Below are 18,817 nucleotides of genomic sequence, written 5' to 3' on the forward strand. Positions count from 1 at the left end.
TCTTTAAATATTTCCCTGCATGACACTCTGCAGGGAACCCCTTTCATTATTCTAATAGCCTTTTTTTTTTTAAGTTGAATGCTTGTTTTGCCGTACTTGTATTTCCCCAGAAGATAACACCATATCTAAGAAAAATGTTCATGTAAGTGTAATAGGCACACAGCAGTGTTGCAACATTCCCGAAACATTCTCAGCACATAGCAGCATTTACTTAATTTTTTACTCCAAACTTCTAGATGCTTTTCCCATCTCAAGTGCTCATCCACCCATATACCGAGGAATTTTGTGTATGAAGCTTGTGCAATAACATAGTTCCCTAACTCAGCTTTTACCCTTCTTCTAGCTTTATTTTTAATATTACTGAGATTCAATAATACCGTTTTATCCTTATTTATGATCAAAGAATTATCACTATACCATTTTCCTGTCTCATTTATTGTCCTAGAGACACTCTGCTGTAGATCATCCTCAGTTATCCTTTTATAAAAATGCTAGTGTCATCAGTGAATGTTACCGTTTCTGTCAGATGGTTTGCAAATCGTTTATGTACACCAAGAACAACAGAGGCCCTAACACAGAACCCTGGGGCACTCCATAGCCATTTTTTTTTTTAATCTGAAAGATATTCTTTGCCTTCATGACATATTTGTACTTTCTGTTGTCTGTCAGAGAGATAAGACTTGAACCATTTGAAGGTAAGTCCCTGGACCCCATTCTAGTTTCATAAGCAATAAGTCATGGCTGATTAAATCAAATGCTTTAGATAAATCTAAGAATATTCCACAGCTTAATTCGTTCTTGTCCAAGGCATTTAGAACCATTTTCATGAATTGGAAGACTGCCGTTTCTGTGGATCTGTTCTTTCTAAACCCATAAGCAAAGCATTAAACAATAACAGCAATGATGACAAATTGTGTCATTAAGAAGTTGCCTGCATTTATGCTTATGGCTTAACCACTTAGCTGCTGTGATGTTTCCAGTTTAATTCAACATGTGTATCAATTTTTGCTTTTTTCTGGATAAGCACAATGGGTAATCTCTCAAAAACACATGTTTTGAATGTATAATTTGTAGTTGTAGCATGTCAGAAAACATCTCAATTACCTTGTACCCAGATACCAATTTCAATTTTTTGATGAGTATTTACTTGCTGTTACACAACTGTGATTTTTTAAGAACTGATGAAATTCTTTACCACAAATTATTGTATAAACCTTGTATTGTACATTTAATTAATTTCCTTCACTTAGACATATTGTATACAAACTGGATACAAAGTCTGGATCTACATCTACATCTACATCCATACTCCGCAAGCCACCTGACGGTTTGTGGCTGAGGGTACCCTGAGTACCTCTATCGATTCTCCCTTCTATTCCAGTCTCGTATTGTTCGTGGAAAGAAGGATTGTCGTTATGCTTCTGTGTGGGCTCTAATCTCTCTGATTTTATCCTCATGGTCTCTTCGCGAGATATACGTAGGAGGGAGCAATATACTGCTTGACTCTTCGGTGAAGGTATTTTCTCGAAACTTTAACAAAAGCCCATATTGAGCTACTGAGCGTCTCTCCTGCAGAGTCTTCCACTGGAGTTTATCTATCATCTCCGTAACGCTTTTGCAATTACTAAATGATCCTGTAATGAAGTGTGCTGCTCTCCATTGAATCTTCTGTATCTCTTCTATCAACCCTATCTGGTGCGGATCCCACACTGCTAAGCAGTATTCAAGCAGTGGGTGAACAAGCGTACTGTAACCTACTTCCTTTGTTTTTGGATTGCATTTCCTTAGGATTCTTCCAATGAATCTCAGTCTGGCATCTGCTTTACCGACAATCAACTTATATGATCATTCCATTTTAAATCACTCCCAATGCGTACTCCCAGATAATTTATGGAATTAAACTGCTTCCAGTTGCTGACCTCCCATTTTGTAGCTAAATGATAAGGGATGTATCTTTCTATGTATTTGCAGCACATTACACTTGTCTACATTGAGATTCAATTGCCATTCCCTGCACCATGCGTCAATTCGCTGCGGATCCTCCTGCATTTCAGTACAATTTTTCATTTTACAACCTCTCAATACACCACAGCATCATCTGCAAAAAGCCTCAGTGAACTTCCGATGTCATCCACCAGGTCATTTATGTATATTGGGGATTGCACAAAAATTTAAAATGGGGGTTTGACTGTACTTCCTTCATAACCATCAATCCTGAAGTAGTTTTGAACAGACTATAGAATCATAACTAGAGTAATTGCAACAACCTCTTTCTCCAAACTGTTCATACAATTGGGAATACTTTCAACTGCTTCCTAGTATATATCCTCTTATCATGAATTTTGTTATAAAATGCCTCAATCCCTATGATAACAGCACAAAAGATCACAGTTATGACACCAGATGGTAGAATGACATACATTATAATAAAAACAGGGAGAAAACAACACTATTGATGCAAAAAGATGTGAAGTGCACTAGCATACAAATATTCAGTTTGCTTCCTACAGAGCACAGAAGTCTAAAGAATTAGCAATCATTTTTCATTTTGCAAACTAAAATAGTTATTGTTGGATCATTCCTACTGCTCAAATGGTGAGTTTTTAAATGCAAGTTAGCCAGATAATTTAAAATCATAAACAACGCAACTTTCTTGACTGTTATTGTGGCTACCATGTATACAAGGGGCATTTGAAATGCCCGTGCAAAAATAAAAACTACTTACGCGTTTGGGGTAAACCTTTTTTCCAACACTGTTCTAATTTGTTGATCCCTTCTGAATAATAGGAATTGTCCAAGTCTGCAAAATAGGTATTAGTTGCTGCAATGACCTCCTCGTTTGAATAAAATCTTTGTCCCACCAGCCATTTCTTCAAATTGGGGAACAAATAGTAGTCCGAGGGAGCCAAGTCTGGAGAATAATTGGAATGTGAAACGATTTGGAATCCTATTTCCATTAATTTTGCGACCACAACTGCTGAGGTGTGTGCTGGTGCATTGTCGTGACAGAAAAGGACTTTTTTGCGGTCCAGTCGTCAGCATTTTTCTTGCAGCTCGGTTTTCAAACGGTCCAATAACAATGAATAATATGCACCTGCAATAGTTTTACCCTTTTCCAGATAGTCAATGAGGATTATCCCTTGCGAATCCCAATAAGACAGCCACCATAAGCTTTCTGACTGATGGAACTGGTCTTCATCTTTCTTGGTGCAAATTCTCCCTTGGTAACCCATTGTTTAGATTTTCTTTGGTCTCAGGAGTGTAGTAATGTATCCATTTTTCATCTACAGTGCCAAAATGACACTTTAAGCCCTGTGGATTCTTCATGAACAGCTGCAAACCATCCTTGCAACACTTCACACGATTTAATTTTTGGTCAAGCATGAGCAATTGCAGAACCCATCTTGCATATAGCTTTCCCATAACCAAATGTTTATTCAAAATATTATGTACCCATTCATTCAAGATGCCAACAGCACTACCAATCTCATGCACCTTAACTGTTCTGCGATCGATCACCATATCATGGATTTTATCAATTATGTCTGAAGTCATAACCTCCACAGGGCGTCCAGAACTTTCAGCATCACTTGTGCCCATATGACCAATCCCAAAATTCTAAAACCACTCATACAAACTGTTCTAATTGAAGGTGCAGAATCACTGTAAGGTTTATCAAGCTTCTCTTTAGTCTCTTGAGGCGTTCTGCCTTTCATAAAGTAATGTTTAAACACCGCACGAAATTCTTCTTCATCCATTTTCTGCCAATCACTTGACTTCCTTGATTCACACGAATGCCAAATGCAAATAAATAGAGCAATAAGGCTGAAACGTGGTGTGCAGTCTTTCCAAAGACGCTAAACGTGACCTTGATATGTGCTGTTGGTGCCATCTCTCGAACTTTTCACTGGCTTTTCAAACACCCCTCATATAACACTATTATCTTTTGTGAATTATGTTGGTTTCCACATGTTATAACTGCATTAATGCTATTTCTGCACACCTGTATTTATTGTATTGTTTATAATGTAATAAAGAATTTGTCTTATTATTATATCATATATTGTACAATTGTAGTTATTATTTGGCTTGTAATGTTACTGCAATCATTCTTGTGTGCAAGTCAACAATGTATATGTAGGTTTAATAATGAATAAAAAAAGAGGAGTGCGGGTAAGCTACTACAAACAGCATAGTGAGTGAATTATTGTGGCCAAGATAGACACAAAGCCCACACCTACTACAATAGTACAAGTTTACATGCCAACTAGATCTGCAGATGATGAAGAAATTGATGAAATGTATGATGAGATGAAAGAAATTATTCACATAGTGAAGGGAGACGTAAATTTAATAGTCATGGGTGGCTGGAATTGGACAGTAGGAACAGGGAGAGAAAGAAACATAGTAGGTGAATATGGATTGTGGGAAAGAAATGAAAGAGGAAGCCATCTGGTAGAATTTTGCACAGAGCATAACTTAATCATAGCTAACACTTGGTTCAAGAATCATAAAAGAAGGTTGTACACATGGAAGAATCCTGGAAGTACTAGAAGGTATCAGATAGATTATATAATGGTAAGACTGTGATTTAGGAACCAGGTTTTAAATTGAAACTTCCTGGCAGATTAAAACTGTGTGCCTGACCGAGACTCGAACTCGAGACCTTCGCCTTTCGCGGGCAAGTGCTCTACCATCTGAGCTACCGAAGCACGACTCACGCCCGGTACTCACAGCTTTACTTCTGCCAGTATCCGTCTCCTACCTTCCAAACTTTACAGAAGCTCTCCTGCGAACCTTGCAGAACTAGCACTCCTGAAAGAAAGGATATTGCGGAGACATGGCTTAGCCACAGCCTGGGGGATGTTTCCAGAATGAGATTTTCACTCTGCAGCGGAGTGTGCGCTGATATGAAACTTCCTGGCAGATTAAAACTGTGTGCCCGACCGAGACTCGAACTCGGGACCTTTGCCTTTCGCGGGCAAGTGCTCTACCATCTGAGCTACCGAAGCACGACTCACGCCCAGTACTCACAGCTTTACTTCTGCCAGTATCCGTCTCCTACCTTCCAAACTTTACAGAAGCTCTCCTGCGAACCTTGCAGAACTAGCACTCCTGAAAGAAAGGATATTGCGGAGACATGGCTTAGCCACAGCCTGGGGGATGTTTCCAGAATGAGATTTTCACTCTGCAGCGGAGTGTGCGCTGATATGAAACTTCCTGGCAGATTAAAACTGTGTGCCCGACCGAGACTCGAACTCGGGACCTTTGCCTTTCGCGGGCAAGTGCTCTACCATCTGAGCTACCGAAGCACGACTCACGCCCGGTACTCACAGCTTTACTTCTGCCAGTATCCGTCTCCTACCTTCCAAACTTTACAGAAGCTCTCCTGCGAACCTTGCAGAACTAGCACTCCTGAAAGAAAGGATATTGCGGAGACATGGCTTAGCCACAGCCTGGGGGATGTTTCCAGAATGAGATTTTCACTCTGCAGCGGAGTGTGCGCTGATATGAAACTTCCTGGCAGATTAAAACTGTGTGCCCGACCGAGACTCGAACTCGGGACCTTTGCCTTTCGCGGGCAAGTGCTCTACCATCTGAGCTACCGAAGCACGACTCACGCCTGGTACTCACAGCTTTACTTCTGCCAGTATCCGTCTCCTACCTTCCAAACTTTACAGAAGCTCTCCTGCGAACCTTGCAGAACTAGCACTCCTGAAAGAAAGGATATTGCGGAGACATGGCTTAGCCACAGCCTGGGGGATGTTTCCAGAATGAGATTTTCACTCTGCAGCTGAGTGCGCGCTGATATGAAACTTCCTGGCAGATTAAAACTGTGTGCCTGACCGAGACTCGAACTCGGGACCTTTGCCTTTCGCGGGCAAGTGCTCTACCATCTGAGCTACCGAAGCACGACTCACGCCCGGTACTCACAGCTTTACTTCTGCCAGTATCCGTCTCCTACCTTCCAAACTTTACAGAAGCTCTCCTGCGAACCTTGCAGAACTAGCACTCCTGAAAGAAAGGATATTGCGGAGACATGGCTTAGCCACAGCCTGGGGGATGTTTCCAGAATGAGATTTTCACTCTGCAGCGGAGTGTGCGCTGATATGAAACTTGCTGGCAGATTAAAACTGTGTGCCCGACCGAGACTCGAACTCGGGACCTTTGCCTTTCGCGGGCAAGTGCTCTACCATCTGAGCTACCGAAGCACGACTCACGCCCGGTACTCACAGCTTTACTTCTGCCAGTATCCGTCTCCTACCTTCCAAACTTTACAGAAGCTCTCCTGCGAACCTTGCAGAACTAGCACTCCTGAAAGAAAGGATATTGCGGAGACATGGCTTAGCCACAGCCTGGGGGATGTTTCCAGAATGAGATTTTCACTCTGCAGCGGAGTGTGCGCTGATATGAAACTTGCTGGCAGATTAAAACTGTGTGCCCGACCGAGACTCGAACTCGGGACCTTTGCCTTTCGCGGGCAAGTGCTCTACCATCTGAGCTACCGAAGCACGACTCACGCCCGGTACTCACAGCTTTACTTCTGCCAGTATCCGTCTCCTACCTTCCAAACTTTACAGAAGCTCTCCTGCGAACCTTGCAGAACTAGCACTCCTGAAAGAAAGGATATTGCGGAGACATGGCTTAGCCACAGCCTGGGGGATGTTTCCAGAATGAGATTTTCACTCTGCAGCGGAGTGTGCGCTGATATGAAACTTCCTGGCAGATTAAAACTGTGTGCCCGACCGAGACTCGAACTCGGGACCTTTGCCTTTCGCGGGCAAGTGCTCTACCATCTGAGCTACCGAAGCACGACTCACGCCCGGTACTCACAGCTTTACTTCTGCCAGTATCCGTCTCCTACCTTCCAAACTTTACAGAAGCTCTCCTGCGAACCTTGCAGAACTAGCACTCCTGAAAGAAAGGATATTGCAGAGACATGGCTTAGCCACAGCCTGGGGGATGTTTCCAGAATGAGATTTTCACTCTGCAGCGGAGTGTGCGCTGATATGAAACTTGCTGGCAGATTAAAACTGTGTGCCCGACCGAGACTCGAACTCGGGACCTTTGCCTTTCGCGGGCAAGTGCTCTACCATCTGAGCTACCGAAGCACGACTCACGCCCGGTACTCACAGCTTTACTTCTGCCAGTATCCGTCTCCTACCTTCCAAACTTTACAGAAGCTCTCCTGCGAACCTTGCAGAACTAGCATTCCTGAAAGAAAGGATATTGCGGAGATATGGCTTAGCCACAGCCTGGGGATGTTTGCAGAATGAGATTTTCACTCTGCAGCGGAGTGTGCGCTGATATGAAACTTCCTGGCAGATTAAAACTGTGTGCCTGACCGAGACTCGAACTCGAGACCTTTGCCTTTCGCGGGCAAGTGCTCTACCATCTGAGCTACCGAAGCACGACTCACGCCCGGTACTCACAGCTTTACTTCTGCCAGTATCCGTCTCCTACCTTCCAAACTTTACAGAAGCTCTCCTGCGAACCTTGCAGAACTAGCACTCCTGAAAGAAAGGATATTGCGGAGACATGGCTTAGCCACAGCCTGGGGGATGTTTCCAGAATGAGATTTTCACTCTGCAGCGGAGTGTGCGCTGATATGAAACTTCCTGGCAGATTAAAACTGTGTGCCCGACCGAGACTCGAACTCGGGACCTTTGCCTTTCGCGGGCAAGTGCTCTACCATCTGAGCTACCGAAGCACGACTCACGCCCGGTACTCACAGCTTTACTTCTGCCAGTATCCGTCTCCTACCTTCCAAACTTTACAGAAGCTCTCCTGCGAACCTTGCAGAACTAGCACTCCTGAAAGAAAGGATATTGCGGAGACATGGCTTAGCCACAGCCTGGGGGATGTTTCCAGAATGAGATTTTCACTCTGCAGCGGAGTGTGCGCTGATATGAAACTTCCTGGCAGATTAAAACTGTGTGCCCGACCGAGACTCGAACTCGGGACCTTTGCCTTTCGCGGGCAAGTGCTCTACCATCTGAGCTACCGAAGCACGACTCACGCCCGGTACTCACAGCTTTACTTCTGCCAGTATCCGTCTCCTACCTTCCAAACTTTACAGAAGCTCTCCTGCGAACCTTGCAGAACTAGCACTCCTGAAAGAAAGGATATTGCGGAGACATGGCTTAGCCACAGCCTGGGGGATGTTTCCAGAATGAGATTTTCACTCTGCAGCGGAGTGTGCGCTGATATGAAACTTCCTGGCAGATTAAAACTGTGTGCCCGACCGAGACTCGAACTCGGGACCTTTGCCTTTCGCGGGCAAGTGCTCTACCATCTGAGCTACCGAAGCACGACTCACGCCCGGTACTCACAGCTTTACTTCTGCCAGTATCCGTCTCCTACCTTCCAAACTTTACAGAAGCTCTCCTGCGAACCTTGCAGAACTAGCACTCCTGAAAGAAAGGATATTGCGGAGACATGGCTTAGCCACAGCCTGGGGGATGTTTCCAGAATGAGATTTTCACTCTGCAGCTGAGTGTGCGCTGATATGAAACTTCCTGGCAGATTAAAACTGTGTGCCTGACCGAGACTCGAACTCGGGACCTTTGCCTTTCGCGGGCAAGTGCTCTACCATCTGAGCTACCGAAGCACGACTCACGCCCGGTACTCACAGCTTTACTTCTGCCAGTATCCGTCTCCTACCTTCCAAACTTTACAGAAGCTCTCCTGCGAACCTTGCAGAACTAGCACTCCTGAAAGAAAGGATATTGCGGAGACATGGCTTAGCCACAGCCTGGGGGATGTTTCCAGAATGAGATTTTCACTCTGCAGCGGAGTGTGCGCTGATATGAAACTTCCTGGCAGATTAAAACTGTGTGCCCGACCGAGACTCGAACTCGGGACCTTTGCCTTTCGCGGGCAAGTGCTCTACCATCTGAGCTTCCGAAGCACGACTCACGCCCGGTACTCACAGCTTTACTTCTGCCAGTATCCGTCTCCTACCTTCCAAACTTTACAGAAGCTCTCCTGCGAACCTTGCAGAACTAGCACTCCTGAAAGAAAGGATATTGCGGAGACATGGCTTAGCCACAGCCTGGGGGATGTTTCCAGAATGAGATTTTCACTCTGCAGCGGAGTGTGCGCTGATATGAAACTTGCTGGCAGATTAAAACTGTGTGCCCGACCGAGACTCGAACTCGGGACCTTTGCCTTTCGCGGGCAAGTGCTCTACCATCTGAGCCACCGAAGCACGACTCACGCCCGGTACTCACAGCTTTACTTCTGCCAGTATCCGTCTCCTACCTTCCAAACTTTACAGAAGCTCTCCTGCGAACCTTGCAGAACTAGCACTCCTGAAAGAAAGGATATTGCAGAGACATGGCTTAGCCACAGCCTGGGGGATGTTTCCAGAATGAGATTTTCACTCTGCAGCGGAGTGTGCGCTGATATGAAACTTCCTGGCAGATTAAAACTGTGTGCCCGACAGAGACTCGAACTCGGGACCTTTGCCTTTCGCGGGCAAGTGCTCTACCATCTGAGCTACCGAAGCACGACTCACGCCCGGTACTCACAGCTTTACTTCTGCCAGTATCCGTCTCCTACCTTCCAAACTTTACAGAAGCTCTCCTGCGAACCTTGCAGAACTAGCACTCCTGAAAGAAAGGATATTGCAGAGACATGGCTTAGCCACAGCCTGGGGGATGTTTCCAGAATGAGATTTTCACTCTGCAGCGGAGTGTGCGCTGATATGAAACTTGCTGGCAGATTAAAACTGTGTGCCCGACCGAGACTCGAACTCGGGACCTTTGCCTTTCGCGGGCAAGTGCTCTACCATCTGAGCTACCGAAGCACGACTCACGCCCGGTACTCACAGCTTTACTTCTGCCAGTATCCGTCTCCTACCTTCCAAACTTTACAGAAGCTCTCCTGCGAACCTTGCAGAACTAGCATTCCTGAAAGGAAGGATATTGCGGAGATATGGCTTAGCCACAGCCTGGGGATGTTTGCAGAATGAGATTTTCACTCTGCAGCGGAGTGTGCGCTGATATGAAACTTCCTGGCAGATTAAAACTGTGTGCCTGACCGAGACTCGAACTCGAGACCTTTGCCTTTCGCGGGCAAGTGCTCTACCATCTGAGCTACCGAAGCACGACTCACGCCCGGTACTCACAGCTTTACTTCTGCCAGTATCCGTCTCCTACCTTCCAAACTTTACAGAAGCTCTCCTGCGAACCTTGCAGAACTAGCACTCCTGAAAGAAAGGATATTGCGGAGACATGGCTTAGCCACAGCCTGGGGGATGTTTCCAGAATGAGATTTTCACTCTGCAGCGGAGTGTGCGCTGATATGAAACTTGCTGGCAGATTAAAACTGTGTGCCCGACCGAGACTCGAACTCGGGACCTTTGCCTTTCGCGGGCAAGTGCTCTACCATCTGAGCTACCGAAGCACGACTCACGCCCGGTACTCACAGCTTTACTTCTGCCAGTATCCGTCTCCTACCTTCCAAACTTTACAGAAGCTCTCCTGCGAACCTTGCAGAACTAGCACTCCTGAAAGAAAGGATATTGCGGAGACATGGCTTAGCCACAGCCTGGGGGATGTTTCCAGAATGAGATTTTCACTCTGCAGCGGAGTGTGCGCTGATATGAAACTTCCTGGCAGATTAAAACTGTGTGCCCGACCGAGACTCGAACTCGGGACCTTTGCCTTTCGCGGGCAAGTGCTCTACCATCTGAGCTACCGAAGCACGACTCACGCCCGGTACTCACAGCTTTACTTCTGCCAGTATCCGTCTCCTACCTTCCAAACTTTACAGAAGCTCTCCTGCGAACCTTGCAGAACTAGCACTCCTGAAAGAAAGGATATTGCGGAGACATGGCTTGGCCACAGCCTGGGGATGTTTGCAGAATGAGATTTTCACTCTGCAGCGGAGTGTGCGCTGATATGAAACTTCCTGGCAGATTAAAACTGTGTGCCTGACCGAGACTCGAACTCGGGACCTTTGCCTTTCGCGGGCAAGTGCTCTACCATCTCAGCTACCGAAGCACGACTCACGCCCGGTTTCATATCAGCGCACACTCCTCTGCAGAGTGAAAATCTCATTCTGGAAACATCCCCCAGGCTGTGGCTAAGCCATGTCTCCGCAATATCCTTTCTTTCAGGAGTGCTAGTTCTGCAAGGTTCGCAGGAGAGCTTCTGTAAAGTTTGGAAGGTAGGAGACGGATACTGGCAGAAGTAAAGCTGTGAGTACCGGGCGTGAGTCGTGCTTCGGTAGCTCAGATGGTAGAGCACATGCCCGCGAAAGGCAAAAGTCCCGAGTTCGAGTCTCGGTCGGGCACACAGTTTTAATCTGCCAGGAAGTTTCATATCAGCGTACACTCCGCTGCAGAGTGAAAATCTCATTCTGGAAATATCCCCCAGGCTGTGGCTAAGCCATGTCTCCGCAATATCCTTTCTTTCAGGAATGCTAGTTCTGCAAGGTTCGCAGGAGAGCTTCTGTAAAGTTTGGAAGGTAGGAGACGGATACTGGCAGAAGTAAAGCTGTGAGTACCGGGCGTGAGTCGTGCTTCGGTAGCTCAGATGGTAGAGCACTTGCCCGCGAAAGGCAAAGGTCCCGAGTTCGAGTCTCGGTCGGGCACACAGTTTTAATCTGCCAGGAAGTTTCATATCAGCGCACACTCCGCTGCAGAGTGAAAATCTCATTCTGGAAACATCCCCCAGGCTGTGGCTAAGCCATGTCTCCGCAATATCCTTTCTTTCAGGAGTGCTAGTTCTGCAAGGTTCGCAGGAGAGCTTCTGTAAAGTTTGGAAGGTAGGAGACGGATACTGGCAGAAGTAAAGCTGTGAGTACCGGGCGTGAGTCGTGCTTCAGTAGCTCAGATGGTAGAGCACTTGCCCGCGAAAGGCAAAGGTCCCGAGTTCGAGTCTCGGTCGGGCACACAGTTTTAATCTGCCAGGAAGTTTCATATCAGCGCACACTCCGCTGCAGAGTGAAAATCTCATTCTGCAAACATCCCCCTGGCTGTGGCTAAGCCATGTCTCCGCAATATCCTTTCTTTCAGGAGTGCTAGTTCTGAAAGGTTCGCAGGAGAGCTTCTGTAAAGTTTGGAAGGTAGGAGACGGATACTGGCAGAAGTAAAGCTGTGAGTACCGGGCGTGAGTCGTGCTTCGGTAGCTCAGATGGTAGAGCACTTGCCCGCGAAAGGCAAAGGTCCCGAGTTCGAGTCTCGGTCGGGCACACAGTTTTAATCTGCCAGGAAGTTTCATATCAGCGCACACTCCGCTGCAGAGTGAAAATCTCATTCTGGAAACATCCCCCAGGCTGTGGCTAAGCCATGTCTCCGCAATATCCTTTCTTTCAGGAGTGCTAGTTCTGCAAGGTTCGCAGGAGAGCTTCTGTAAAGTTTGGAAGGTAGGAGACGGATACTGGCAGAAGTAAAGCTGTGAGTACCGGGCGTGAGTCGTGCTTCGGTAGCTCAGATGGTAGAGCACTTGCCCGCGAAAGGCAAAGGTCCCGAGTTCGAGTCTCGGTCGGGCACACAGTTTTAATCTGCCAGGAAGTTTCATATCAGCGCACACTCCGCTGCAGAGTGAAAATCTCATTCTGCAAACATCCCCCTGGCTGTGGCTAAGCCATGTCTCCGCAATATCCTTTCTTTCAGGAGTGCTAGTTCTGAAAGGTTCGCAGGAGAGCTTCTGTAAAGTTTGGAAGGTAGGAGACGGATACTGGCAGAAGTAAAGCTGTGAGTACCGGGCGTGAGTCGTGCTTCGGTAGCTCAGATGGTAGAGCACTTGCCCGCGAAAGGCAAAGGTCCCGAGTTCGAGTCTCGGTCGGGCACACAGTTTTAATCTGCCAGGAAGTTTCATATCAGCGCACACTCCGCTGCAGAGTGAAAATCTCATTCTGGAAACATCCCCCAGGCTGTGGCTAAGCCATGTCTCCGCAATATCCTTTCTTTCAGGAATGCTAGTTCTGCAAGGTTCGCAGGAGAGCTTCTGTAAAGTTTGGAAGGTAGGAGACGGATACTGGCAGAAGTAAAGCTGTGAGTACCGGGCGTGAGTCGTGCTTCGGTAGCTCAGATGGTAGAGCACTTGCCCGCGAAAGGCAAAGGTCCCGAGTTCGAGTCTCGGTCGGGCACACAGTTTTAATCTGCCAGGAAGTTTCATATCAGCGCACACTCCGCTGCAGAGTGAAAATCTCATTCTGCAAACATCCCCCTGGCTGTGGCTAAGCCATGTCTCCGCAATATCCTTTCTTTCAGGAGTGCTAGTTCTGAAAGGTTCGCAGGAGAGCTTCTGTAAAGTTTGGAAGGTAGGAGACGGATACTGGCAGAAGTAAAGCTGTGAGTACCGGGCGTGAGTCGTGCTTCGGTAGCTCAGATGGTAGAGCACTTGCCCGCGAAAGGCAAAGGTCCCGAGTTCGAGTCTCGGTCGGGCACACAGTTTTAATCTGCCAGGAAGTTTCATATCAGCGCACACTCCGCTGCAGAGTGAAAATCTCATTCAGGTTTTAAATTGTAAGACATTTCCAGGGGCAGATGTGGACTCTGACCACAATCTATTGGTTATGAAGTGTAGATTAAAACTGAAGAAATTGTATAAAGGTGGGTACTTAAGGAGATGGGATCTGGACAAACTGATTAAACCAGAGGTTGTACAGAGTTTCAGGGAGAGCATAAGGGAACAATTGTCACATATGGGGGACAGAAATACAGTAGACGAAGAACGGGTAACTCTGAGGGATGAAGTAGTGAAGGCAGTAGAGGATCAAGTAGGTAAAAAGACGAGGGCTACTAGAACTTCTTGGGTAAAAGGAGAGATATTGAATTTAATTGATGAATGGAGAAAATATAAAAATGCAGTAAATGAAGCAGGCCAAAAGGAATACAAATGTCTCAAAGATGAGATCGACAGGAAGTGCAAAATGGCTAAGCAGCGATGCCTAGAGGACAAATGTAAGGATGTAGAGGCTTATCTCACTAGGGTAATATAGATACTGCCTACAGGAAAATCAAAGAGACCTTTTTAGAAAAGAGAGCCACTTGTATGAACATCAAGAGCTCAGATGGAAACCCAGTTCTAAGCAAATAAGGGAAAGCAGAAAGGTGGAAGAAGTATATAGAGGGTCTATGAAAGGATGATGTACTTGAGGACAATATTATCGAAATGGAAGAGGATGTAGATAAAGATGAAATGGGAGATATGATACTGCATGAAGAGTTTGACAGAGCACTGAAAGACCTAAGTTGAAACAAGGCCCTGGGAGTAGACAACATTCCATTAGAACTACTGACGACCTTGGGAGAACCAGTCCTGACAAAACACTACCATCTGGTGAGCAAGATGTATGAGACAGGCGAAATACCCTCAGACTTCAAGGAGAATATAATAATTCCAATCCCAAAGAAAGCAGGTGTTGACAGGTGTGAAAATTACCAAACAATCAGCTTAATAAGCCACAGCTGCAAAATACTAACAGGAATTCTTTACAGACAAATGGAAAAATAGTAGAAGCCAACCTTGGGGAAGATCAGTTTGGATTCCGTAGAAATATTGGAACATGTGAGGCAATATTGACCTTACGACTTATCTTAGAAGAAAGATTAAGAAAAGGCAAACCTACATTTCTAGCATTTGTAGTCTTAGAGAAAGCTTTTGACAGTGTTGACTGGAATACTCTCTTTCAAATTCTAAAGGTGTGAGGGGTAAAATACAGGGAGTGAAAGGCTATTTACAATTTGTACAGAAACCAGATCGCAGTTATAAGAGTCGAGGGACATGAAAGGGAAGCAGAGGTTGGGAAGGGAGTGAGACAGGGTTGTAGCCTCTCCCCAATGTTAATCAGCCTATATATTGAGCAAGCAGTAAAGAAAAACAAAGAAAAATTTGGAGTAGGTATTAAAATCCATGGAGAATAAATAAAAGCTTTGAGGTTCACTGATGACTTTGTAATTCTGTCAGAGACAGCAAAGGACTTGGAAGAGCAGTTGAATGGAATGGACAGTGTTTTGAAAGGAGGATATAAGATGAACATCAACAAAAGCAAAATGAGGATAATGGAATGTAGTCGAATAAAGTCGGGTGATGCTGAGGGAATTAGATTAGGAAATGAGACACTCAAAGTAGTAAAGGAGTTTTGCTATTTGGGGAGCAAAATAACTGATGATGGTCGAAGTAGAGAGGATATAAAATGTAGACTGGCAATGGAAAGAAAAGCGTTTCTTAAGAAGAGAAATTTGTTTCCATCGAGTATAGATTTAAGTGTCAGGAAGTCATTTCTGAAAGTATTTGTATGGAATGCAGCCATGTATGGAAGTGAAACATGGACGATAAATAGTTTGGACAAGAAGAGAATAGAAGCTTTCGAAATGTGGTGCTACAGAAGAATTCTGAAGATTAGATGGGTAGATCACATAACTAATGAGGAGGTATTGAATAGAATTGGGGAGAAGAGGAGTTTGTGGCACAACTTGACCAGAAGAAGGGACCGGTTGGTAGGACATGTTCTGAGGCATCAAGGGATCACCAATTTAGTATTGGAGGGCAGCGTTGAGGGTAAAACTCGTAGAGGGAGACCAAGAGATGAATACACTAAGCAGATTCAGAAGGATGTATGTTGCAGTAGGTACTGGGAGATGAAGAAGCTTGCACAGGATAGAGTAGCATGAAGAGCTGCATCAAACCAGTCTCAGGACTGAAGACCACAACAACAACGACAAACAATTTTTAATGTTAATTTGTAACTAAATACATGTAAAATATTGACATGTGCCACATCCATGGCAAGTAGTTGCTGTATGGATTCATGGAAGATATATTGAATAAACAAAATCCGTAATGTTTAAAATTAATATTAATTTCTGTGACAGCTCAGTTGCTTAATGTCAGTATCTGCTGCAAACATTTTTCCCTCTGTCATTCAAACTAATTGTATCATCTTAGGAAAGTATAGTCATCTTACAAATGGTTGCGCAAGTTTCATTTTTACATACTTCAAAAAAAGTATTGCATCACCTTGGTTCCGAGAGTTATGGAACCTGTACAGAAAATTGGAGTAAAGATCAATGTAATCATCATTTCCACCCTCTTTATTGGTCATGAAAACCACACATTGCATGTTGTACCACCATAAAGCGAGACCTTCGGAGGTGGTGGTCCAGATTGCTGTACACACCGATACCTCTAATACCCAGTAGCATGTCCTCTTGCATTGACTCATGTCTGTATTCATCATGGTGTACTACCCACAAGTTCGCCAAGGCACTGTTGATCCATATTGTCCCACTTCTCAACGGCAACTCGGTGTAGATCCCTCAGAGTTGTTGGCGGGTCACGTCATCCATAAACAGTGCTTTTCAACCTATCCCTGTCATGTTTGATAGGTTTTATGTCTGGAGAACATGCTGGTCACTCTAGTCGTGTGATGTCATTATCCTGAAGAAAGTCATTCACAAGATGTGCATGATGAAGGCATGAATTGTCATCTGTGAAGATGAATGTCTTGCCAATATGCTGCCGATATGGTTCACTATCAGTCAGAGGATGGCATTCACGTATTTTACAGCCATTACAGCGCCTTTCATGATTATCATTAGTGTACGTCAGTCCCACATAATGCCACCCTAAATCAGCAGAGAACCTCCACCTTGCTGCACTCGGACATTGTGTCTAAGGCATTCAGCCTGACCGGGTTGCCTCCAAATATGCCTTCGATGATTGTCTGATTGAAGGCATATTTGACACTCACTGGTGAAGAGAATGTGATGCCAATCTTGAGTGGCCATTCAGCATGCTGCTGGACCCATCTGTACTGCTGCATGGTGCTGTGGTTGCAAAAATGGACCCCGTCATGGATGTCAGGAGTGAAGTTGCGCATCATGCACCCTATTGTGCTTAGTTTGAGTCATAACATGGCGTCCTGTGGCTGCATGAAAAACATTATTCATCATGGTGGCGTTGCTGTCAGGGCTCCTCTGAGCGATAAACCATAGGTAGCAGTCATCCACTGCATAGTAGTGCTTGGGCAGCCTGCAGTTCCTGTCTCCCTGTATCTCCTCCATGTCCAAACAACATCACTTTGGTTCACTCTGAGATGAGTGGACACTCCCCTTGATGAGAGCCCTTCCTAGCACAAAGTAACAATGCAGACATGATGGATCCACCGTACTGACTGTCTAGGCATAGTTGAACTACAGACAACTATGACTGGAACTGATCCGCTGCCAGACCCACTCCTTCTAATAGGCGCTGCTTGTGCATGGTTGTTTACATCTTTGTGCAGGTTTAGTGACATCTCTGAACAGTCAAAAGGACAGTGTCTGTGATACAATATCCACAGTCAACTTCTATCTTCATGAGTTCTGGGAACTGGGGTGATGCAAAACTTTTTTAATGTGTGTAACTGCGTCCACTGAACGTCGTTTTGTATGTGTTAGTTTACATAGTAGTTTCTTCAATATACAGAGTTGTTATTGCTTACAGCTTGATACAACTCACATGGAGAAGGATCGTGTGTGGGATGTGATCAAGGCAGAGACATCTTTAATAGGCCATGGTAGCTGGCCAAGTCTTGGCTTCAAATTCACCATGAAACGACATGCAACAGGCCATGAAATACGAGTAGTGGTAGTGGGTGTAGGTGTGTATAACTCAAATTTTGTTATTGATATTTCTTATGATGCATATTTTCATTTAATGCCATGTATGATAGAGCAAGAACACCTAATTTCCAACTTTTAAACTTGAAGGAAGGGTGTGCCAGGTATGCAATGAACAAGCCAAATATTGGATCTCTACTGTTCATAAATTTTTAGTAAGTTCAATCAAAAGTTAAGGAAAGATGTAATCCCCTGCCCAGAACTTTGATACTGTTCAATTTCTTACTCCAGGATGTGTAACATGATTGATGAACTAACAAACTGACAGGAGTCATTAAATAAGGTGGAAGGTTCAAAGTTATTAGGACCACTTGTAAGTGAGAACTTAAACCAGAAAAACCATATTTTGATCTCTTAAAATAACTATATCTACATCTACATCCATACTCCGCAAGCCACCTGACGGTGTATGGCTGAGGGTACCCTGAATACCTCTATCAGTTCTCCCTTCTATTCCAGTCTCGTATTGTACGTGGAAAGAAGGATTGTCAGTATGCTTCTGTGTGGGCTCTAATCTCTCTGATTTTATCCTCATGGTTTCTTCGCAAGATATACGTAGGAGGGAGCAATATACTGCTTCACTCTTCGGTGAAGGTATGTTCTTGGAGCTTTAACAAAAGCCCGTACCGAGCTACTGAGCGTCTCTCCTGCAGAGTCTTCCACTGGAGTTTATCTATCATCTCCGTAACGCTTTCGCGATTATTAAATGATCCTGTAACGAAGAGCACTGCTCTCCATTGGATCTTCTGTATCTCTTCTATCAACCCTATCTGGTGCGGATCCCACACTGCTAAGCAGTATTCAAGCAGTGGGCGAACAAGCGTACTGTAACCTACTTCCTTTGTTGTCGGATTGCATTTCCTTAGGATTCTTCCAATGAATCTCAGGCTGGCATCTGCTTTACCGACAATCAACTTTATATGATCATTCCATTTTAAATCACTCCTAATGCGTACTCCCAGATAATTTATGGAATTAACTGCTTCCAGTTGCTGACCTGCTATTTTGTAGCTAAATGATAAGGGACCTATCTTTCTATGTATTCGCATCACATTACACTTGTCTACATTGAGATTCAATTGCCATTCCGTGCACCATGCGTCAATTCGTTGCAGATCCTCCTGCATTTCAGTACAATTTCCCATTGTTGCAACCTCTCGATACACCACAGCATCATCTGCAAAAAGCCTCAGTGAA

At 45.1% G+C, this 18,817-nt stretch overlaps 1 protein-coding gene across 2 annotated transcripts in view; it reads left to right on the forward strand.

Moving 5' to 3' along the window:
• The window catches only part of LOC126272403 (acetylcholine receptor subunit alpha-like), a 272,215-nt gene that overhangs the window by 191,860 nt on the left and 61,538 nt on the right, over positions 1–18,817 (forward strand). For both annotated transcript variants that reach the window (XM_049975231.1, XM_049975232.1), the window contains exon 6: positions 17,445–17,601. In XM_049975231.1, the coding sequence (XP_049831188.1) occupies positions 17,445–17,601 (157 nt within the window). The remainder of the gene's footprint in view (positions 1–17,444; positions 17,602–18,817) is intronic.

This window comes from Schistocerca gregaria, chromosome 5, assembly GCF_023897955.1.
Source record: "Schistocerca gregaria isolate iqSchGreg1 chromosome 5, iqSchGreg1.2, whole genome shotgun sequence".
Taxonomy (NCBI): Eukaryota; Metazoa; Arthropoda; class Insecta; order Orthoptera; family Acrididae; genus Schistocerca; species Schistocerca gregaria.